Here is a 23,863-nt window from a genome sequence, read left to right as displayed (position 1 = left end):
GTAGTAATTGCTGTCTGCTGAGCTCGTCCGTAGGGTACAATAGGTCTCACATTTGCGAAAGATTAAGCTATTGGCAATGTAAATGACAATGCCATTTATTTATCTGTTTTCAAAACCAACACATAAATACAAATTTTGTCATTTACAATGCCAATAGCTCTAACTTTTCCAAAGGCGAAACCGTTACATTGTAAATGCTTGTTAAAAATAGGGATGATGTCGGCTCCTGCTCATGTAGATGGAATAGGTGCCCCTTTCATAATAGCTGTGAAAAACAAGCACTCAAAATACTTGGCTAACTCAAATAGACCACTGGGGATTTTGTCTAATCCATAGGATATATTAGAAACAATTCCCCTGACTGCCAAGCTTAATTCCTGGGCATTGATTTCTAGGGGTCCGTAATCTTGTGTGCATGGGGTGCACCCTAAAGGGACAACCTTTTACTTTACGTCTTCCTCCCATTTATTACTTTGCAACAGTCGTATTAACTGTTCCACAGAACTCAGTGAGTTACTTAACTTGGCCTGCTGACCTTCCAAATGGGAATATAAACTAGAGAAATGCGACACCCAATCACTGGCTATGATGTGATGTTCTATGGAGCAAAACCCATCCCTGCTGCCAGAGGACACAAAATTCAAGCAGGAGGGATGATTGGCCAATCTGGCAGCATCCAAGAGGGCCTTCCATATTCCCCACTCTCAGTCCTTTTTGGCCTCAGAAAGCACTTTCCTGCAAGACCGTTTGTTGGTTTGGTTCGAAGGTCTATGTTCCCTTGTAATTGCTTGAATAAGTTCAGTCTAAGCGTCTCTTCATGATTTAATGTACTAGGATTGTGGTTGCTTCCTCTCCAATCTTTGCTCTTGTTTGATTACAAAGTGATTTCTTAGGCTTTTAGACATCCGGTCGGGGCTTCGGATATCGTCCTCAATATCTAAGGGTGCTTCTCCTAGCTGGTCTAGTAGCGCCAACCCCTCCATGCCATCGGCAACTAATCTGTAAATCATGCTGATGGACTACTGAGAGTATTTGAAGCTACTCCATTTAATCCTGCGTTTATTACTAGCAACTATCAATCTTCTGTCGAGGGGCTCACATTGGGAGCTGTTTTGCGCGCTGGTGGACAAACAACTTGAGAATTAGGCCATTACGATCTCTATTAAATTTGTAGTCTAATAGGCTAGTGTGATTTGGCCTTTTACATTTATGGTTGCCTAAGTTGTAGGAAATGATCTATCATTGCAGGCACGAAGCCCTGATTTAGGGTAAGTGCACTCATTTGAACTGGGGGAAAATCGATTATATATTTCTGGGTTCAGCTGCATCAATATTTCTCACAATTGGAGTGATTCATGTGATACTGTTGACCTTTGTAAAGACCTGGAAACTCACACTTATCAATATAATTTTTCCATCATTACCCCTGGAAATAGCATTGAAAAAGCTCCCAAACGATCTAAGGTGAATTTTCTATCGACATCTCTGTAGTTACTGTTTTAGACATTGTAGTCACAGTTACGACATTGTGTGCTTTTCTGTAATATCAGTCTTGAGTAAAAATATCGTTAATGTTTATGATCGAAGCGTTGATGAAAATTATTTTGAGTCTGTTTGATTATATTGCTCATTGAAATATATTGTGTGCGTTTAAAGCATACAAATAATGACACTAATTGACCTAGACCAACTTAATTAATTTGGGTTATTGCGAAGGAGTGCTCCGCTGTTCTTGGGTATGTTCATGCCTGGCTGGGAATTGAATTCTCTGGTCCAGATATACACATCGTGGCAACAGGTGTGTCTTAAAATTAAGAACACCGCTGTTGTGTTAATGCACAACTCTTAAGATACACTGCTCTTATTTTATTTATTTTTTTATTTTATATGCTTGTATAGCGCCTGAATAAACCCCCGAAGGGGTATCTCCGCGCTTTTGCCTATAAAGGAGCAAGGCGTGTGCCTGAGTTTGTTACGGAATTACTGAGTGGATGATGAGAGTTTTAACTGTCATTAAGATAGGGATGTGTGTCTACAATGCCGCTGTTGACTACTTTGATCAGAATAATGGACTCCAAGCAAGCTTTGAAAATTGTAATGTTTACTGGTGAAAGTCTGGTAATTTATAAGTCACAAAAATTAGGGCAGTTACATAAATCAAGGCACAGATGCCTAAACGTCTGTAGCTTTTCTTAGACACAGACGCCTTCTAGTTTGTTCTTATTTTTAATTTTTATTTATCCGACCTGATCATAATGAGAAACTCATGGTGTCCCGTGATTTGAGGGGAAGCTGAGTTAGTGTACATGGCTAACAATTGAAATTACTAGAGAATCATGGTCTATGTAGTCTTTTTAGGTCGAGCTGGAGTACAATGCGAAGCATTGCCAGCTCGACAACTATAGTTGCCCGTCTCCTGGGAATCTGAGACAGGGTTCGGGCACGCGCGCCGATTGGTGTATGGGGACGCGCACGTCCAGACCGGCGCCGTGCACATCCCCTGCCCCAGATTCCCAGCAAGTCAGCACACAAACACAGCACACACGCACATAAGCACACACACACACACACGCACACCCCTCCCACCCCAGTCATGGGTTCACGCGCACACACACAGCCCCCCCGACCCCACTCACCGGGTCTCTTTTGCTCCTCTCGTCCCGTCCATCGCCTCTTGTACACCATCAGCAAGTGAAGAAGCGGCCAAGAACACTCTGCGCCTGCACGGAAGTGCGTGCGCCCGCCTGATGTCACTTAGCGGCTGAACCTTACGGTAGGCAGGCGCGGGCCGCAGGGTCCCTCTGACCAGATTCAGATCATCTTTCACCGCCGCTCCTGTCCTAGGGGTGGGCTGTCAGGGGCAGACCACACCGGTCTTACATATGACTCACAGAGGATGAGGGTTTAGTGCAGCGCATACACAAATACTCCTCAGATGGTGTAATGCTGCGCTTTGCCCTGGATTTACCCGGGCGTTGGGCAGATCCGCTGCAAGCCCGTTTCCATTGTTTGCTGAGGTCGGATAATGCCACCTGGCAGGGAAGCGCCGCGCTGCCCTTCCGCTGGGATGGCAGCATTGAATAGGAAGGCTCGGCTCGCTTCCGCCTGCTGACTGTGAGAACACTGGTGCTTTGGGAGGGGGCAGGTGTCCCTGTTCCCGCCTGCTTCCTGCCTGATTAGCGAGTAGTTGTGCTGAGGTTTCACGGTGCCCGTGCCCTAGGGCAACGTAGCATCACTAGGACAGGTGAACGCCGAAGGTCACTTCCCCTTGGGGCACTGTGATGATGTCTTCTCACATGTCTGTCGAGAATTGTAAGATATGTGAAGTTTGTTAGCTTTTTTTCTTTCTCATTGAATTTTTTTATTAGAAGAGATTTTCAACATATCACAAGATAACAAATAGAATCATACCAGGTGTTAGACAATCGTACGTATTTATCATCTGTGTTTCTGAAAACAGGACCCCCCACCACCCTCCCCGTGGGTACTAAATAGACTGAGTTCTGAGAGCAATTCCCTTGTGCGCACTAAAAAGTAGGCTCGGAGTGACATTCATAGACGTGGTCCCTTAATAGCAGCATGATGACTCAGTGAGTTAAACGCTGCCTGCTGAAAAATACTTTCAAGGTACAAGTACATATTATTGCAGCTCTGCCTCAGCCTTCTATCCTTAGGAGGTCGGTAAATTGAATGGCTTGTTTTTATCTGTAAGCCTTATTATGCTCACAAAGGCTTTCCCGTCTCCTCTGTCACTGCTGTATTCCACCATCTGAAGTGGAAAGCCGCGTGCCTCTTAAAAGGTAGCAGTGCTGCCGTTCAAGCTCCTAGCCAAGATGTTGTGCGATAAAACAAACAGTCATAATCTCTTTTAACATTTCCTTTTCTTTTTCTGAAGCAAACTTTAAGTTTGAAAGAAAAGAACTCTAGTGTGACGCACACTTAGGCGCTATTTGGCGTGGTACAATAAGGGTGTCAAAGAACTAGACAGATGTCTTATTTTTGAGTGCAACACAATGTTGCAGTGAAGGTTGCTACGGTGTTGCACAAGCCCAAGAAAGCAGTACAGAGCCATGATTATTAAAAATACCCTGCCGCTTCTTTCAGCCTTAACACTGGCGCACAAAAACGTGCCACACACATTTGCACTATGGTACAAAGGTGGGTGCTTGATGTCTTGCATATGTTTTTATAATGGACGCCTACCCTTTCATTGCAAAATCTCATCTTTTACACGTAAATTTTTAAAATAATAATTCGCATTTATAATGTTTTCAATTTAAAACAGACGCAACCTTCCATGACTTAGTCATAAACTGCGTGCTCATTCGCATCCTTCATTTATCTCAGTTGGAAGAGAGATTTTCCAAGTAGGGGGGATGCCTACAGCAGACCCTAAGAAGAGAAAGCCAGGGCTCGACAGTGTGGTGAATGCTGATCTCATGTGGTGTTGTGTACTTACAATGCATTGATTGTGTGGATTCTTGTGTTGGAGGCTTGTGCTGCACATTTGTGTGTGTGTGTGTGTGCGACAGAGTGTGATGGATTGTGTGGTCCTTGTGCGCATGCGTGAGTTGCTGCTTTGAGTCCTCATCAAAAAACAGATTTCTTAAGGCTCTTACTTTCAGCCATTGGGCCTTCATCAAGCCTCTGGCCAAACCACTTAATCTGCCTGTGCCTTAAAAACATGAATGTGTCCTGAATGGTATCCTGGCTGCTTTAATACGGCCATAGAGTACCCTAAAAGCAAAACCTGGTGGCTGCCTTGTGCAGCAGCGATTTCAACATCCATTGAGGAAGTGCAACTGCGACTGTGTAAGGAAAGTATGTCTGTGAAACACGGGCTGAGTAAGGAGAGGCCCTGCACCTGCAGGGGGACGCTAGACGACTCCGTGCGCACCAATTACAAGGTATGGGTCTTGTGTGCTCCTTTCTAATGTCATGACCTGTTTATTCCCACCTTGTTTTTTATAAAATGTTGTAGCATTATTAGTTTGTGCAAACTGTTGAGTAGTCTATTATAAAAAATGTCATACTCCTGATTTCATTAATTCTTCATATGTCCGGCATTCACGCAGGTTGACATGATCTTTTTATGTAATTATGCTAATTTGAATAATTTCCCTTTTTAGTCAATTTTTTAAAAAGTTTAGTTAATTCTCATAAGTGGTCCATCAGGACCACCCGCCTTCCACTCCAATTTAAGGAAGAGTTGAAGACGCACCTACTAAAAGCACACTCCATCACAGTGCAACAGTACACCTCTGCTCCCAGAGACCAGCTACCTCCTATCACTCGTTGACTGCATGTGCCTTTGAGCCTTAAGCGTGCTCCTATGACTGCAATTGGCATATTTAAATACCACATACATACAATAAAAAACGAAAGTGTCACATCACTACTTTTGTGAAAACATAGAAAATGTAAGAAGGAACTCAGTGGATTTATACGCTGTGGGTTTATAGTACCTGCTTGCTCCCTTAGACTCAGGTGATCATGGATCACCACCTTGTCCACAACCACCACGTCCACCACCATGTCCACCACCACCATGTCCACCACCACCACCACGGCCACCACCACAAAGCCACAACCACATCCACCACCACCACGTCTAACTCCACCACCACTACATCCACCACCACTACGTCCACCACCATCATGTCCACCACCACTACGTCCACCACCACACGCACCTCCACCACCACCAAGTCCACCACCACCAACACCACATCCACCAACACCACGTCCACCACCACCACGTCCACCACATCTACCAACACCGCATCCACCACCACCGCGTCCACCACGCCCATCACCACCATGTCCACCACCTCCACCAGCACCACCTCCACCACCACCATGTCCACCACCACCACGTCCGCAATCACCACCTGCACCACCACCACCACCCCACCACATCCTACACCACTACATCCAACACCACTACGTCCACCTATCTGTCGCCCTCACTCTATCTATCACCCTCCCTCTATCTATCGCCCTCCCTCTATCTATAGCCCTCCCTCCCTCTATCTATCTATCGCCCTCCCTTTATCTATCTATCGCCCTCCCTCTATCTATCTATCACCCTCCCTCCATCTATCTATCGCCCTCCCTCCATCTATCGCCCTCCCTCCCTCTATCTATCGCCCTCCCTCCCTCTATCTATCGCCCTCCCTCCCTCTATCTATCGCCATCCCTCTATCTATCTATCACCCTCCCTCCATCTATCTATCGCCCTCCCTCCATCTATCGCCCTCCCTCCCTCTATCTATCGCCCTCCCTCCCTCTATCTATCGCCCTCCCTCCCTCTATCTATCGCCATCCCTCCCTCTATCTATCGCCCTCCCTCCCTCTATCTATCGCCCTCCCTCCCTCTATCTATCGCAATCACTCCCTATATCTATCGCACTCACTCTATCGCATCACCACAGCATTCCTCAGGGGCACCACAACATTCCTCAGGGGCACCACAGCATTCTTCAGGGGCACAACAGCATCCCTCAGGGGCACCACAGCATCCCTCAGGGGCACCACAGCATCCCTCAGGGGCACCACAGCATCCCTCAGGGGCACCTCAGCATCCCTCAGGGGCACCTCAGCATCCCTCAGGGGCACCACAGCATCCACCACAACATCACTATGCACTACCACAGCATCACTGAACGCCACAGCATCACTCGTCACCACCACAACATCACTCAGAACCACCAAAGCATCAATCTGTGCAACCATTCAACAACAACTGGTTCAAATATGTTCTCTCAATGTTTCAAGCTTTATTACAAATGTCACAAAAAGATGTTAATATTTCACTTTTGTTCTTGGATTTTCGTCACGATAAAATACACTGAACATAATCTTCACAAAAGTTATTTACAAAAGTTTAACCTATTGCCATTATAAATTATAATAGCTTTTATTTAAGTATTAATTATTAAAAAAATGTAAAGCAATTGGTATTCGTAATATCAATACATCTAAATCACGTAAATACAACACATATTGCATTACAAACACTAAAGGTGTCACATTTGCGAAAGTTAAAACTATTGGCATTGTAAATGACAAAGCTATTAATTTCGCTATTTTCAAAACCAACACATAAATAAAAAATGTGTCATTTACACTACCAATAGCTCAAACTTTCCTAATGCGAGACCTATTGCATTGCAAATGCTTGTTTTTTGTAGTCTTTAATCAGAGTACTTTGATGTGATAGCAGGAGAATAAAGGTAAGAACACGATAAATCTAATTTGTCAGGACATGAACAACTTTGACATCAGTTGTTTCATCCAAGTTATTCACTGAATCGGGTAGATGAACTTTTCTCTGCTGTGCGACGGAGGACGGAGCTGCTGACCGCAACCCAGAGGAGCAAAGCTGAGCACGCGGACGTAGGTTGACCCTGCCCTTTCCGACCGCGTTCGCGTGCACGCACGCTCCTGGGAAGTTGGAGCAAGGAGCGAAGCACGAGGAGGAAGGCGCGGCGGCAGGCAGAGGCAGAGAATCCCCCCAGGCTGCCAAAAAGAGTAACGGTGCCGAGTATGGTATAGAGCACCAAGCTATTGGTCCCTGTATGACAGGCAACAAGGCTGGAGTTGAAAGCCTGTGATTTAGCAGGCATGCAGCGCGGGGGGGCAAGCTAAAAGACTTGTGCGTGAGATAGCTTGTGCCTAAGACAGTTGAAGGAATTATTTGGCACAGGTGTTATCACTAACTGATAAACGTGGAGATTGAAGTATTGAAAGCGGATTGAACAATACCGGTCAGTTCAGCCTGTCCACGCACAGCAGAGGTAAGTAAACCTATAATTGTGTCATTTTTGGAAATAACTAATCTATCTTAAAAATCTTAACCAAAACCTGGTACTATTTTATGAGAAATAAAAATTAGATACCCCAATTACGCTTACAAGTAGGGTGGGGCTGGAGCAAACAGACGGTAGTAATTTACCCCGGTGGAAAGGGAACTATATACAATACAGGCTAAGTAAACAAGCATTTCTACCCAAAGTTGGAAGCTAAAGACACGGTATGATGGCACCAAAAAAGCTTAAAAACCTTAAAGGTCAGAAAGAGCCGGATAGTACTACTAAGAAAATTGTGCCTGAAAACGAGTCCCGGGGAGAGAGTATGGAATCACCTAAAGGTGTGACAAAAAGGTCTTCTAAAAGAAATAAAAACACGAGTGAAGGCACCCAAGGTGGACTAAAGGGAGGCGCACAAGTATCCAAATCAATCAAAGACTTTGTAGGAAAATATTTTAAAAAACTGCAAACCCCAGTGAAAACCCCGGAATTGAATAAAGACCTTAACAAAGAGCTATCGCTTGAACAAATGGATCAGGAGGACTGTGTAATCACCTCAGATGTATCCTTTAGTAACCAACTGAATCAAAGCCCTATTGAGGTCACCCCGGAACCAAGACTATCCTCCTCACCCCGGATCTTCTCCCTGGACAGGCGGCATTGATATGACCTGTGAAGAGATGAACGTAACCAACTCAAGAAGAGAACAGAGAAGTGACCCGGAGCAGTTTAGAATGTCCATTACCGTAAAGAGCACGGAGCAACATGAAACTCAAGGAGCAATATTTATAGAAAATTCGGCACCTAACAATACCTTGGGTATAGACATATCTGCGACTGCTTCAGCATCAATGCTAGATATAATGCTAATGCTACAAAAAACCTTGCAAGGGTTGTTGGAAGTGACGATGTTAAACAATAGTATATTAAAAACCCACGAAATCCAATTTCAGAACATTGTAGGGGAATTGCAAGGAATCAGGGGGCTGATGCCTACGATAGTGAGACTGGCTCAGACCCAGGACCCCCCCACAGCAGGTAGAGGAGAGGGTTTGTGAGCAGTTGATTGACCGTCAGGAAGTCTATATATCAAGATGCCCGATGCTAGTAAATAGATGGAAGGACCTATTGTGTTATAGGCGATATAATGTACGAAGAGTAAAGAAAAGATCAGCACGCTTAAAAACGAGTCAAGGGCAGGGGGAAAAAGGCTGGAAGGAATCTCAGATACTGTGAAGAAAGGGAGTAAAGAATCAGTATCCCCCCAAGAAGATAGAATTCTAGTGGGAAATAGGAGGTCAATGAGGATCCCCAAAAATAGTACAAGGGTGGGGGAGGTAGCAACGGCTAAAAGAAAGGAGCAAATAAAACTAGCACCAATAAATAAAGGAGAGGTCAAGGTGATTAATTCATGGAAATTACCACACGGGCAAATGAATATGAATAGAACAGCAGATAGGGGAGAGGCTTCAGTAAAAAGAGGAAGGGAATGGAATGGGAAGGAGGGGAAACAGCCCGGTATTATTCCTATAAAGACGTGGATAATCTGTGGCTATATTTTGAACCTGTCAAAATAGAGAAAGGGAGAAAAAAAGGCTGCAAGGTTACACCCCTAAACCGTTCCCAACTTGCATATTCCTTCTCTAAATGCCCTACTCTGAGGGGGTTGGGAACAAAGGATATAAAACAAGTAGGTTTTTGTAATAATAATGATGGGAGAGAACTTACTATGGTACTATTGTACTCAAGTCTGGTAAAAACAGCAATTGTGAGGGCGGAAAATGAGATAGCAAAGGTAGGGATAAGGTTGGTACCGACTAGTGAATTAGAGGCGAGGAACCAGCAGGACAGAGCCTTTCTAGCCTGTCACTCAGGCCTGGGAAAAAGACAGATAAGTCTAATCCTAGGCGAGGGAAGGGTAGGTGAAAATATGAGAATTTTAGTTGAGAACCATGAGGCAGGTAAACCGTGGGGTGATTGGTCTTTTAATGATAGCTGGTCAGGTGCCCAATATGGGCAAAATTCCGTTGATGACCGTACCAGTGATGTCGATTAGGGAGGAGGGGTGTCGCATAGCATGAACCTGTTATCTTGGAATGTAAATGGGCTAGGAGGGGAGGCAAAAGTAGAAAGTATAAAAACCCTAGCCCAAAGTGCCGAAATAGTAGGTTTGCAGGAAACTTGGCTATGCGACAATACCCCCGTATTTGAAGGCTTTGTACAACTACATAGGCCAGCAAGAAGGAAGAGGTTTGGCCGTCCAGCTGGGGGCATTATGACTCTTGTCTCGACCAAGATAGCAAAAAGGGCTATGATTATTTATACGACTTGTAAATGGTTATTGGTCATTGATGTATCCCTGCTGGGCTCGGTAGGGGCGTATGATCATATGATAATAATAAATGTTTACATTCAATGGGGATCAAATGAAGAATATGAGATAGAAATGAGATGTTTTGAAAATGACCTAGATACATTGTGTGAAAAGTTTGAAAATTATATGATAATTGTAATGGGTGATTTTAACCATAGATTGAACCCCTCGAGATATGACCATTGGGTTGAAGACCTCTTGAGCTCAAATAATATACCCCCTGCTGTGTTTCCAAATTCTACTTCCTCTAAACTAGACGCAAAGTTGGGCAAATTTTTGGGGCTAAAAGGATTGTTTTGCTTAAATGGCAGATGGGAAACAGACTGCCCTGCAAGGCAGACCTTTAAGATAGGTTCCCAACTTTGCCCGATTGATTATATATTCATCCATGCGTGGAACTTTGATCTTATCAATGGGTTTCAGATAATTGCTTGTGATGGTAGTGATCACAACATTTTGCAATTTGCATTAGCAAGGGGACTTCAAAGCTCTAGAGAATTGGTTCTCCCTCAACAAGTAGAGTACCCTAAACGGCTGACAACAAGATTAACTGAGCAATATATTAGAAAGCTAGCTGGATTCCAACAGACAGTGGATCTGAAAGATGCTAGGGCTAAAAAAGTGCCTTGGTTCGAGGAAAAGATAAAAGAAATGGCGCAGTGCCTCAAAGTAGATATAAAAAGTAAGGACCCATGCATAACTGCTAAACAATCAATACAAGCCAAACAGCCGAGTTGGTTTAACGGGGAGTGTTTAACCAGGAAAAGAGAAATAAGAAGGGAAGAAAGAAGCCTGAGGAAAAAATATGCTCCAATAAGACAGCAAAATTTAAGTAATATGAGGAAGGAGTATAAAATGGTAGTTAGAAATCTGAAGAGAGAATTTAAAGAGAAATGCTGGGTTAACTTGCTGGAAATTATTGAATCTAAAAACTTGCGAAAGTTTTGGAATTTGATAAAGGTAGGAGCAGGTCAGGCTAACGGGGCTATGCCCTGTGTAGTAGAGGAAGCAGCATGGGAAGAATACCTAGGTGAGCTATACGAAACATATGCTGAAGAAGCATGTGAGGAGATCTGTCCCTGGATGGAGGCGGTGGTAGACCTAAAACCCCTATTTACTACAGAAAAGGTCAATAAAATCATAAGAAGTCTAAACCTAACCCGTGCTGCAGGTCCAGATAACCTACCAGCAATCATCATAAAATCCCAGCAAGATTGGTGGGCGGAATTTTTTTCCTGGATGTTTTTGGCAATATTGGACTCAGGTAAGATACCCAAAAAGTGGAGAGGAGCAGTAATCAGACCAATCCACAAGAAGGGAGACAGAAAAGCACCAAAAAACTATAGACTTATTAACTTGCTGGATATTGGGGAAAAGGTATTTTCCAAAATAATCCTGGGCAGTCTAAAAGACTGGGTGGAACAGTGGACGATTGTGCCAGTAGAGCAAGGAGGATTTAAGAAGGGGCATTTCACGATCGATCACTGCTTCGCACTGTGGGCGGTGGCGCGGAAGTCGGTGGAAAAGCAGGGGAAGTTATGCTGCTGCTTCGTAGACTTCCGAGCGGCATTCGACCTAGTAGATAGGAGATGCCTTTGGGAGGCCTTAAGAAAACTTAATGTCCCAGAGGGGCTCCTGAAAATTATCCAGGAGCTACACAAACAAAAATTGGGCGCAAGTTATCAAAGACACAGATGGAGCCCTGACACCAAAAATATTGATTAAGAATGGTTTAAGGCAGGGATGCGTATTAGCCCCCTTACTGTTTGCAATATATCTAGCTGATCTCCCAGCCACCTTAGAAGTGAATAGGAGCGCCAGCCCTAAAATGCAGGGGAAACAATTGTCCTGTTTGCTGTACGCCGACGATTTAGTAATTCTTGACCAAACGGAGATTGGATTGCAAAGGAAGTTATCTGTCTTCAATGAATACTGCTTGGCTAAACTCCTGACTGTAAATATGGAAAAAACTAAAATCCTATGTTTTGGGAAGAAAACTCAGAATTTTAACTGGTATCTGGGTTCCAGTAAATTAGAAATTGTGAATGAATACAGATACCTCGGTATCTGGTTCGAAAAGTCTTTGAAATGGGATATCCATCTGGCAGCCCAGAGTGCGAAAGCCCATACATCAGGATGCGGGCTAAGGAAATTTAGCCAAATCTATGGGGATATGTCACATAGACCTTTACTGAACGCCTATAAGGCAATGATACCCCCACAAGTGCAGTATGGGGCCGAAGTCTTGTATTTGAGTGGGAAGAACAATTGGGACATTGAGGAGGGCAAATGTCTCAAACCATTGATGTCACTGCCTAGCTCCTCTATGATCCAGGCAATCCGATTGGAGTTGGGAGTGACATCATGGAACATACAGGTACAAGTGGCTCTTTTAAGATTTTGGAAAAGATTGGGATCGGAGGAAGTTACAAAAGTATCACAATGGTGCAAAGAGGAGATTTTGCACAGCGATTTAAAATGGGCCAAGGTGATTAGAATGAAATTGTGCGCAATGTGTAAAAGCCTAAAAGTAAAATTTGACCAGGTGACACTGTCGGTTGAAGCCTCAAATGGGGAGCTTAGAACAGCAGGAAGAGAAGTATCCAGGCAAAATGACATGATATACCTGAGAAAGAAAGTATCAGTCAATTATATGATGAATAGTTGGGAGAATGATATGTGGTACCCCTATTTGGATACACTACCTAATGCTGGACTAAGAGCTGAAGTGCTCAGATGGAGAATAGGGGTTAACCATTGGGCATCTCATGAAAATAGAAAAGCAGAATTGGTACAACCTGACGGTAAATGTTGCTGTGGATTAGGTATTAAGTGTGACAATTTACATATTTTACTAGACTGCCAAAAATTTGTGTCACAGCGGAAATTGTTTTTACAACCTATGTTTTTAAAATATGGTATATTTGAGCGCCCGCTAGCAATTAATCTACTTACTGACATGCCAAATCTTGACATCGCAATCGCCATGGCAAAATATATGAAGGCGGTGAAAAGGACTCTGCTGGAACCAAATATGATTGGATAGAAATTGGCATGGAAATATAGTGGGACACGCTCAGAGTAAATTGTGTTTAGGTGGAAATACTATCCTTACATTAGTGTGACTGTTGCTCGTTGCAATTTTAGGAGTATTGTTATATGACATTTTTAAGCTGTGGGAGGGAGGTAGTAACTGTCTGTGAAGGTAACGCCTTTTTTAAGTATCAGTGAAATTGTTTTGTATATGTTTTTTATACTATTTATTGTAATATGTAGCATGTTGTTTAGAGATCATTGGTCTAATAAACATACCTTTACTACCTACCTATTCACTGAATCCAGAGAAGATACAATTTGAAAACAACGAGGCTTAAAAGAAATAGAGACAGAGGTTTCTCCTAATTTTCTCCAACTGCAAAGACCCAAGAGGACACATACTAGTCCATAAACTGCAAGCAAAATGAATTATATGCTAGTAAAACGGTGCATCATCTCAGAAACGTGCCAGAAAGGCCAGCAAAAAAAGTCTACCCACATAGCCATGTTTTAGCTCGGTTCTGCCACAGGCGTTTATAAATGAGTCCAACTTCTTATCCTTGCTATTTCCGTATCAAATGTCCCCACTTTAGGACTCCTATCCATTCATAAGTACACTTATATTCTTTCCTCAGAGTGACATGTCCTTTCAGAAAATAGGAAGACATCCAGGTTTGCCCAAAGCTATGATGCTGTTACATTTGAGTGGTTAACTCGCTGGGAGGAGTGAGTCCCATCTTAATTACTTGGATATGTTTTAATTTCTAGATTTGAAAACGGACAAGGGTAAATTTGACAACAATGCCAATATTACTTGAAATCAATATAAAATGACAAAGTTATAAATGATGGCGCACTATCTAACTTTGAAAGACCAAGAATATTTCCACAGCATTTCTTAATCATGTTCATACCATGGCGGTGTACAAAGTCCCTACAAGCGTTACATGAAGATCCTTGTGGACCAGGAGATATATATCAACCATGCCAAATTACCAAACATCTAATAAACATTTATATAAAAGGGTTAAGTGGGAATCTGTATACAATGACACCGTTGCAAGGGAACTGTGATCCCCATATGCTTTCCCCAAAGGTCCCTAAGGCTCACTATTTCCAGTGGACTGTTATTTTAGGTTCAGCCATGGAAGTATATGCCATCCATCGACTTCCTGTTTTCTGGCACTCACCTACAGGAGCGAGGAACAATGTGGGAGAGAACTAATAGAAATTTTTGAATCATTATTGGGAAAGTCTATCACAGTAGAGCCGATATTGTTCAGCATTATCAAAATATTGTTGGCTAGAAATGGAACGATGTTGTAGTCTTGTTGTGATAGCCTATGATTTTTCAGATATGGTACTACTAATGGCCCTGAGCCACATCAACGTGTTCAGTGGAGCTCTCAATATTCTAATAATACAAATCAACTTACGTATATAGTAAAACTGATAGACCCTTTTGTGCAAAACTCCAACCATACATGCTCACTCACACAGACAAAAATCGCACACCCAAAAACATTTCCAGTCACATCCGCTGTGCACCTATACATATATGACATTAACAGATGTAGACATGATACCTTCATCAATGCTTTGTTTGCTTCAGAATTAAAAACTTAAGTAATGAAACCAGTTATCACAAATTAAGTCGGAAATGGTGTGCTCAGTACCTGTGTCGTTTAAGTACATTCCTCTGGATCTCTTCAGTGCACCAAGGGGTTTATACATGGGCTCAACGTTCCCTGAATGCGACCTACACAGTGGTTTCAGACTGAAAAGAAATAGGATAAACACTTGAGAACTAATTCTCCCAATGCAACAATGTGCAAAGCCATAGCAGCACATTTCAACATCGCGAATTAAGCATGCCGGTCGCCACATACACTGTAATAAAGTTTCATTACAGTTTTATTATACTAAGTGGGCAGTTTATTCAACCGCATGATGATATTTATGTCTGGGACACAGCAGCAACTATGCTGGTTAAAAGGACATTGCAAGTCACAGGTGCTCAGTGATCATTTCGCTAAATGATGGGGCTTGCAATATCCTTTGTATGTATGGTAGGGGTACTTTATTCTGTGTACTACATACTCACATCATCATCATCCACCCATTCCCCTCATTTGAATATTTGGTTTTTTGCTTCCCCTAATGCAAAAGATTATCATGGTGCAGATAGCAACTGGAATGATAGTGAGATCTGTACTGTGGAAATAAATACATTAGTACAAATGGCAATAGGTTACAAAAATATTTAAACCATTTAATGAAAGTACACTTTACATGTATCTTTGTGGTCTATAATGAGAAGATATATATAGTTAGATTTCTGCTTCTCTGTAGGCATGTCCAGCAGTGCAATAAATATACTACCATAAATAAATCCTCAAAGGTTTGGAATTTTAGATAAGAAGATGTAGGAGAAAGTGATTTGAAAAGGTAGCCTTCCCTTTCATGTCTTTCCTAGGTAGCGCATGTGCTGTCTCGTTCGAGACATGCAGTATCTGCTCTATGGGCTTTCATCATAACCCTCGCTTTTCATTGGTGCCTTTCTGTGTCTTGTAAAATCTGTCTTTTGGGTGGTGAATTCATCCCAATTGTCCCACTTTTTCTGTTTTCATTGCCGCCCATGGAAACGGGCCCTGTTACATGTATAGTTTTCACTTCTGTTTATTTAAGTTCCTTTCGGCACACTATTTTTTGTTGTTGCTTTCTGAAGCCCGCAACAGGAGCCGAACTCCAATAGCAGCTGATTAATGTATGAGGGGTCGGTTTGCAGAGGCAGCACGGCTAGTGCCAGCCTGGGCGTTGCAAGAGCCATACGACGCTCCCGCAGACAGCTTATCTCTTTAAACACAATGGCTTTTATTTATTGAAGTTTTTGCTGATTGAATATTCTCTATTTACATTTTATTGGTAATGGCCCCAATTCCGAAATAATTTGATTTAACAGAAACACGCAATAGTGCTGAAAGTTCAGCACTGAAAATTTGTCTGTGGTTGATCAAACTGGGAACTACATGTTCCCTCAACCTCCAATGTCATGCAGAGGAGATGCCGCAGAGGAGACTCGTATCATGATGACAGCCTCGGATTGGTACTGCGGGCATTCAGGCAATGCCCGAGGGGCCGGTGTCCGAGTTCTGCTGTGGGCTGCTTTTTTGAGCAGTCTGGGGCTGATTTTGGGCGGTGTCTCTATTTTCGGAATACAGCCAGCGGCCCAGTGGGTGGCTGAGTGGTCTTTCTGCCGGCAGATGGGCGCTCATTAATACCCATCCCGCCTCCCCTCCCCCCACTAACACCGCCGGTCCCCCACCCCCGGTTTAGCAACAGGTAGTGGTATCACTCCCTTTGGGTCGATGGACGGCCCATTAATGTATGCACATACTGAGCGGGGCAGGGGGCCTGAGCAGAAGTGGCCTCACTTGTTTTCAGGTGTGTTTCACTAGTGTAAACTAATGCGTGCATTTTTTAAGCCCCCCTCCTTTTTTTTTTATGCAATTACTCTGAAGCAGTGATATGAGGAAAGGCATTATGCAAATGGGGGCCGATTTTTGTTGTGTGCCCGGGCCGATTTTCAATCCCAATCCGACCCTGCATGATGACAACATCGTCCTACAATATGGCTGTAGGAAACTGGGTTTTTGTTGCAGTATCTCTTCTCTCCCACATTTCGCTTGGTATCTGGTGCAATGTTGACTGAGAGTGTGCTGGGTTCCAGCTAATCAGGTCCCCAACACCAGTGTTCTTTCCGATTGTTCAGCAATTGGCACAACTTCAGTCCCACTGTAAGTCCCTAGTAAATGGTACCCCTGGTACCTAGGGTATTGGGAATAAAGAGTGTCCAGCATGGCTGCAGCACTTATTCGCGCCACCATAAAGACCCCTCACCAAGATCATGCCAACTGCCATTGGAGCCTGTTTGTCTTGGTGCAGAGAAAATCGTAGAGTTAACATGGCACACATCGCTATGCGCCATGCCTGCCAGTACTACATGTGGTATAGGTAAGTCACCCCTATGGAAGGCCTTTCCGCCCTAAAACAGGGTACACTATTCCCAGGTGAGGGCATATCTGTCAGAGTGAATATGTCCTGGTGATATCCAAGTTCACTCTTAGATATTACCAGTGCACAGGGAACCCATAACAAGTACACAGGCTGGACACTTGTCCTTACGAGTTCCCTAGTTACATGATGGTTTCACTGTAACCAAAGGTGTTTGGTACCAATCACCTTGCCTTAATAAACGCACACTGATGACAGTGCTGGATTTAATAATAAATGCATACTGAAGGCACTTTAGTGGTGCCCCCTGAAAACCTACTGACTATTAGTGTGTTTTACTGACTGGTCTCGACCAGTCTTCCACCACTAGACATGTTTCTGGCCTCCTGGTGTGAGAGACTTTGCTCTCTGCGGTTGGGATTAAATTGTGCTCTGGGTGGAGGTGTTCACACCTTGTACAAACTGTCTTCGAAGACAGGAAGTTTCAAAGGCCATGCTGCCTTTGAAATGATACCCAGGCCTCTCCAGCTAGCGGAAGATACCAACCCCCCTGCCCTGTCCCCACTTTTGGCAGGACAGGTGGAAAAATTTGTTTGATTAGGAGGTGTGCCCACACCTAGCCAGCACCACCCCTAAGGGAAGGCAGCTAATGTGGACCCCACTTTTTAGAATCCTCCATCTTGTGTTGAAGAGAATTAGCATATTAGGGTCAGGGTTATGCCCACTTCCCACAGGGGTGTAGTCACACTTAAGGTAGGTAGCTCATTTGCTACTACCTGGTACTTCCCTTAATGCCCTAAACTGAGTATTTAGGTGGCACCATTTGACTCTGGACTTTAGATTCGACTGACCTAAAGATGATGAGGACAAAGGAGAGCTGCAGAACCAGAGAATTGAGTACCTGCTGCAGAGTTAGGGTCACAAACCCCTGCCTGCCAATTCAAGACTTGACCATCGGGATGAGCTATCTCGTCCTGCTGCTGTGTGGCCTCTAAGAACCCCAGAGGACTACCAGCCTTTGCAAACTGCCCAAGAAGTCACATGGAGTAGAGGAGCTACTACCCTGCAGACCGCAGGCACCAAAACTGCAGAGTCTGGTCCGCCAACTTGCAGATCCCGAGCCTGAACGGAGTCACAACCTAGCAGAAAGTAGTACTTGTACTCTGAAAGGTCAGATCTGTCTCCCCACCGAGTGTGGAGGCACCAGGACCGTCCAGGGCTGTGCAGTACCAACTCCCAGGGTACCGGACGCCCGGCAACCAAGACCGACATCGAAGAGTCCAGTCAGGACTCCAACTGTACCAGAGACCAGCAGTCACGGAGGGACATCAAGGCCCCTGAGACCCACTTCGAGAGTGCTCCCTTGTCATTAAGGCCCTTGCAACTCTAGCTTTTGGACTTGCCCGCAAATCCCCTTGTGCAGCCTCTCTTTATAGCACCCCCTAACCCCATAGCGTGTCAACTATCAACCTCCTGCTTCTGGCAGAATTTGTGACGCACCAGACAAATTTTTGGTAGAACCTTGAACCTTTGCTTCCTACTATTCTAAACTCAGAAGGTGACCCCTACAACTGTCTGCACTGTGTGTTTTACCTACCTGCTTTTTCCTCCCATAGGATTGTATGGTGGGTAATTGCTCATAACTTTGAACTATTTGTGTATCGTTGAAAATTCATAAAAAATACAATACTTACCTTTGAACGTAATTCTTGATTCGAAAATACATATAAAAAGACTTGTTATTTTTTCAAATGTGCCTTGGATTTTCTCATGGAGTGTGTCATCTCAATTATTGCCTCTGTGAGTACAACAAAGGCTAAAAGCACTACCCTCTGATCAGCTTACCTGCTCGCCCACACAGCCACAAAAGAGAGTGTTAGAATTATCTACTTTAGCCTCTATAAAACAATTGTGGACGCACTGGACTCTCTGCACTGTGTACTTCGTTTTAGCACACTATATAGAGAACCAGCTTAATACTGCCTTGCACGAAAGCACATAACCTTGGAGAAGTAGGAGGGGCTGGGGGAGGGTTAATAATTGTATCAGGTCCTATGGTTACTTAGTGGTCTAGGACAAGTTGGGCCACTCGTTTCTTAGGTCGAGCCTGGGCAGTGCATCCGCTACTCTGCGAGGCATGCTGTATTCAGGTATGGACTTGCAGCTCCGCCCACTCTGTGCCCATATTTTTCATTGGCCTCTGTCATTGTCCACTGTAAACTATGGCTTTTCATAGGTCACTTGGCTTAATAGTCCCTCCTTCGTACTGCCTTGTCCTATTTTGTAACCTCCCATGAGGACACCCCCTGCTGCGTGTTTTGTTACTCGGTAGACTTTAATTACAGCCTCCCAGCATTAGTTTCTCAAATAGGTTTGGCCTGACACGCTCTCTCCTATAACTTAAAAAAAAATCTTTATAGCACGGTCGCCAAACGCATTTGCAAGAGTTTAAGCTATTGGCACTGTAAATGACAATGCCTTTTATTTATCTGTTTTAAAAACAACACAAATAAAAGGCATTGCTATTTACAATGCCAATAGCTCAACCGCTCGTTATTGTGAGAAATATTGCATTTCAAATGCTTATTATATTAAGGCAACCAGTAGCTAACAAGCACCCAGCAGGTAGGAGTTTGCCGATTTTAGTCGCTATGGGCAGAGTCTAGTAGACCCAAGATACTACTGGGTTTAAAAACATGATAAACGCTTCTCTACATTGCAAATGTGGGTCATTTTCTCATTATTTAATTCGCTAATAGGAAGCACTTATTTTGGTGCCCTGGTGTGTTTTCTGCCCCAGTCTGATCCGGATTGTATTTCCCTGTTAAGGCATTTACTGAAATTACTACAACAACAATACAACTGTGTGCCTCAGTGCCACCAATGTGCGTTAGCTTTGGATCGGACCTGCAGAAGAGTTCACTTATTTTATAAACAAACCTTTTTATTGGGCAGGACATTTCGAGCCCAGGACTGTGCAAATTGATGTCAGGAGGAGGCTCGGTGGGCATGAAGGAATTCATTGTAGTATTGTTATCCTTTTGACTTGTACCAGCACTCATGTTTTCAAAATAAAACTGTTAACACCTTCAGACCATAATACTCTCAACTTACAGTCTATCTGGATCAACAAACATTGTGGGGTGTGTTTGGACGTGGTTCCACGTTTGGATTTTGGACCAGCCTGGTTTTCTTCAGTGGACAGATGCTGCCATCGATTGGACAGTTATGGCAGCAACCAGAGAGCCTTTAAAAGGGGCCATCAATGACAGCACAAACATTGGCATAGTCAAAATGTCTTTCATTGATGCCTTTTCAGGCTAACCTAAAGCTCAAGCTGCGAAGCTGCCAATGAATGCTTCAAAGTCTGAAGAGCAAGCAGCTTTAAGGGCACATAATTAAGACCTGCACTGTACATCACATCCACACATAAGATGTCATGTTAGCCTCCACTTTTGCGCAATAACTTAGGTGAGATTCATGCGGTCTACCTGCAAGCTGTCTTGCACAGCTTTCCCAGTGCATTTGATTCAGGCACACTTTAGATAGCACTGGCAAGAATGCAAAGTGTGTGGGCCTCCTCAGTGTTTTAAGCGGTATGAGAAATTGGAAGCACTGGCGTGAGTGTGATTTAAAAAGCCTTTACAGGAGGTGTGGCCTATGTAAATAATACATATAAAAAAACATCCTGTGTTTGACATTCATAAATGGCGTCTTATTGGACAAACCATAACCAAAATTGGAAGCATATTTTATTCAACAATTTCTATGGCACCTTTATCCAGAACCAAAAGCAATAAAAAAAACTTGCGACTGCTAGCCAGATGGAAAGACAGCCAGGGAATGTATGTTTCTAAAAACCCAGGGAGCAGGAGCGTAGCATGCGGGCGCATCAGGCGCTAGATATATAAAAACATCCAAGTTTTAATCTGTTTTCTAAATGCCCAATGATCCTGTGTGCTGCGCGCCATGATTGGAACAGAGTTCCATAGGGCTGGAGCCAGGGACCTGAACGAGTGCCCCCCCGCTCTACTCCTGCGCACCCTAGGAGTGCAGGCCAGATGCAGATCTGCGGAGCGCACCGCTTGCGTTGGGACATATAGTGTGCAGAACCCCTGCAGTATCTGGAGGCCCTGGCCGTGATCCTGTGAGTGGTACAGAGAGTTTTGAACTTTATTCTCTGTTCGATCGGCAGCCAGTGTAGGCGCTACAGAAGATGGGAGGTATGACAATGTTTAGGGAGGGCGAAAAGAGTGCAGGCAGCCGCGTTCTGTGCCCTTTGAAGTCTCTTCGTATCCGTTTTGTTTACGTCCAGTAGTAGTCTGTTACAATAGTTAAAACGTGGCAAAACCACCGATTGGATGATCACTTGTCGGGTGGGAGTTTCAAAAAACCCCAAGATGAGTTTCAGCCCGCGTAGGTGGCTGAAGCATGTACCTGCCACTTTTTTGGAGTGAAGCTCGAAGGAGAGGGAGCTATCCATCAAGACCCCTAGATTTTTGTCTGCGCTTTTCGGCTGGGGTGGTGTGGCCAGTGCAGCGGCCCCCCACTGGTAGTCCCATTTATGGGGGACCACGCCAACCAAAAGCACCTCCGTTTTTGAAGCATTAAGTTGGATGTAATTTTCCGCCATCCAATCTGAGATGGCCAAGACATCATCACGGAATTTCAGTTGGTCTTGGGCTCGGTTATTGGAGAAAGTGAATAACAGTTGCGTGTCGTCCTCGTATAATAACTTATTAATCTTATGGACTTTGGCCAGTAGGGCTAGAGGGCGGACGTACACGTTAAACAACGTGGGACTCAGAACAGAGCCTTGGGGGACACCACTGTTGAGGGGGTAGGTGCTGTAAGTCTCGTGCTCGGGCTATGACTGAGGCACTTTTTCTTTTTTTGAGCAGCTTCATCTAGCGTGACCTCAAACCCACCTAAAGGTACTGGAGCTCTTTACATAAACACAAGTTACATTACACAAGTTCACCTTATATTTTTTAGGCGCAGGGAGATTAAGTGATTTTTTTTAACAGCATGGATGTTCATAAAAACTTAAGTACCATCTCCAATGGAAACTCTTGGAATAATAGCTTGAACGTTGTGGGCTGAATACTTTGTATGTTACAAAATATGTCCAACCAACCTGCAGAACAGTTAACTCCCAGTAGAACTGCATATGTGGCCTGCACATGCTTTTGCTCGCGCAAGGGGTCGTTTCTCATCTTATAAGCTTTGGTGTTTCTTTTTATCATTTTAAAAGCTTGGATTTCTGAACTACTGATCCTCTTTTAAATAGAAACTATGTTCATACTGTTTGCCTGGTCCACACAGTACATCAGGGAAGAGATTGAACTTTGTGTATTCACTTTAAACCAATGTGACAAGCACTAACAGCCCCTGCAATTTAAAATAAAGCAATCCACATAGCCTGTTTTGGACCCTCTTTTAAAGTTTTCCAGCTCCCCATCTCACTGTTTCATTCTGGTCTTAATAGCCTGTGAGTCTAGAGCGTCTGTAAAGCAATAGGCTGTAAATAGTCTACTGCTTACAGCCTATCCTAATTTGTTGAAAACAGCAACAGTGGGTGCACTAAAGACGAGTACTACCTTCCTGCACCTCCTCATACTATGAGCCGGTCCACCCCCCCCTCTAGGTGATCCTCCCAAACATCCGTCTTTCGCTCTCTCTCTCTCTTACCATCTCCTACCCCTTGCTCTCGCTCTCTCACAGTCTTCTTGCCTCTCTCATGTGGTTTACTTTGAGTCTTCAAGTGCAGTTTCTTTTCCGTGTCATTTCAAGGTTTGTTTCCCTCAAACTTACCCTCTCCTCCTTTTCTTGGGGGTGTCTGCTGCGTACACAGGTCTGTGGCCTGCTCTCCCCTTTTTACTCTTTCTCACACACTCTTTCTGCTCCTCTATCTTGAGTTCATTCACCACTTCAAGCACAAACTACTTATCCCTCTATATCTTCCTTTCTAACTATTCTGGGGCTTATTACGATGCAGCGCGTAAAGGCTCCGACATACCGTCTTTACAAACCAATCATGATGGGCCATTCGGTTTCCTTTCCGACAGCCTCATTACGACTGGCTGGTCATTCCGACTAGGTTTCGACGGGCTCAGAGAGCCCGACCGCCAGTCAGAATGCGGCCTGTAATCTCAAGGGCAGCTCTTTCTGCCCTTGAGAGTACGATGCACGCTTTCCGACATGGTTTCTATGCGGCCTGTCTGACATGAAAACCATGTTGGCAAGCGTGTTAGGGGGCCCCTAGCAGAGCCCCCTTTGAGGCATGGCCTCTGGTTGGAGGCCGAGAGGGCACCTATGGTGCCCCTCTGTTGATCCCTGCACCTTGTGGCAGGCACCTTGCGGTGCTTGTAACGGGGTGCAGGGATGAACTGCACCTACCATTTTACTATTGGAGCATGCATTACGGACGGTTTACGACTTGAACACATGCTCCCATAGTAAAATATAGGAATGCGACAGTGTTCGGTCCCATCCTAATGGGGCAGTCGAGACCGCAGACCGAGTGTTGGTTGGTCCCTTGACCGGTGTAAGGAAGAAGTGATTCTGCCCAACATCGTAATGACCCCATCTGTGTAGCTCTCACCCCTATCTATCCACCAAGCCACAT

General features: G+C 44.2%; 1 protein-coding gene across 2 annotated transcripts in view; it reads right to left on the bottom strand.

Annotated features, from left to right (window-relative positions):
* The window catches only part of DCLRE1C (DNA cross-link repair 1C), a 403,712-nt gene that overhangs the window by 7,206 nt on the left and 372,643 nt on the right, over positions 1-23,863 (bottom strand). For both annotated transcript variants that reach the window (XM_078674195.1, XM_078674196.1), the window contains exon 13: positions 14,898-14,998. In XM_078674195.1, coding sequence (XP_078530321.1) covers positions 14,898-14,998 — 101 coding nt within the window. The remainder of the gene's footprint in view (positions 1-14,897; positions 14,999-23,863) is intronic.

Source organism: Lissotriton helveticus, chromosome 1_1, assembly GCF_964261635.1.
Source record: "Lissotriton helveticus chromosome 1_1, aLisHel1.1, whole genome shotgun sequence".
In the NCBI taxonomy this organism is placed as follows: Eukaryota; Metazoa; Chordata; class Amphibia; order Caudata; family Salamandridae; genus Lissotriton; species Lissotriton helveticus.
Note: the sequence above shows the minus strand (reverse complement) of the source record. Positions and strands in the feature narration are given on the sequence as shown.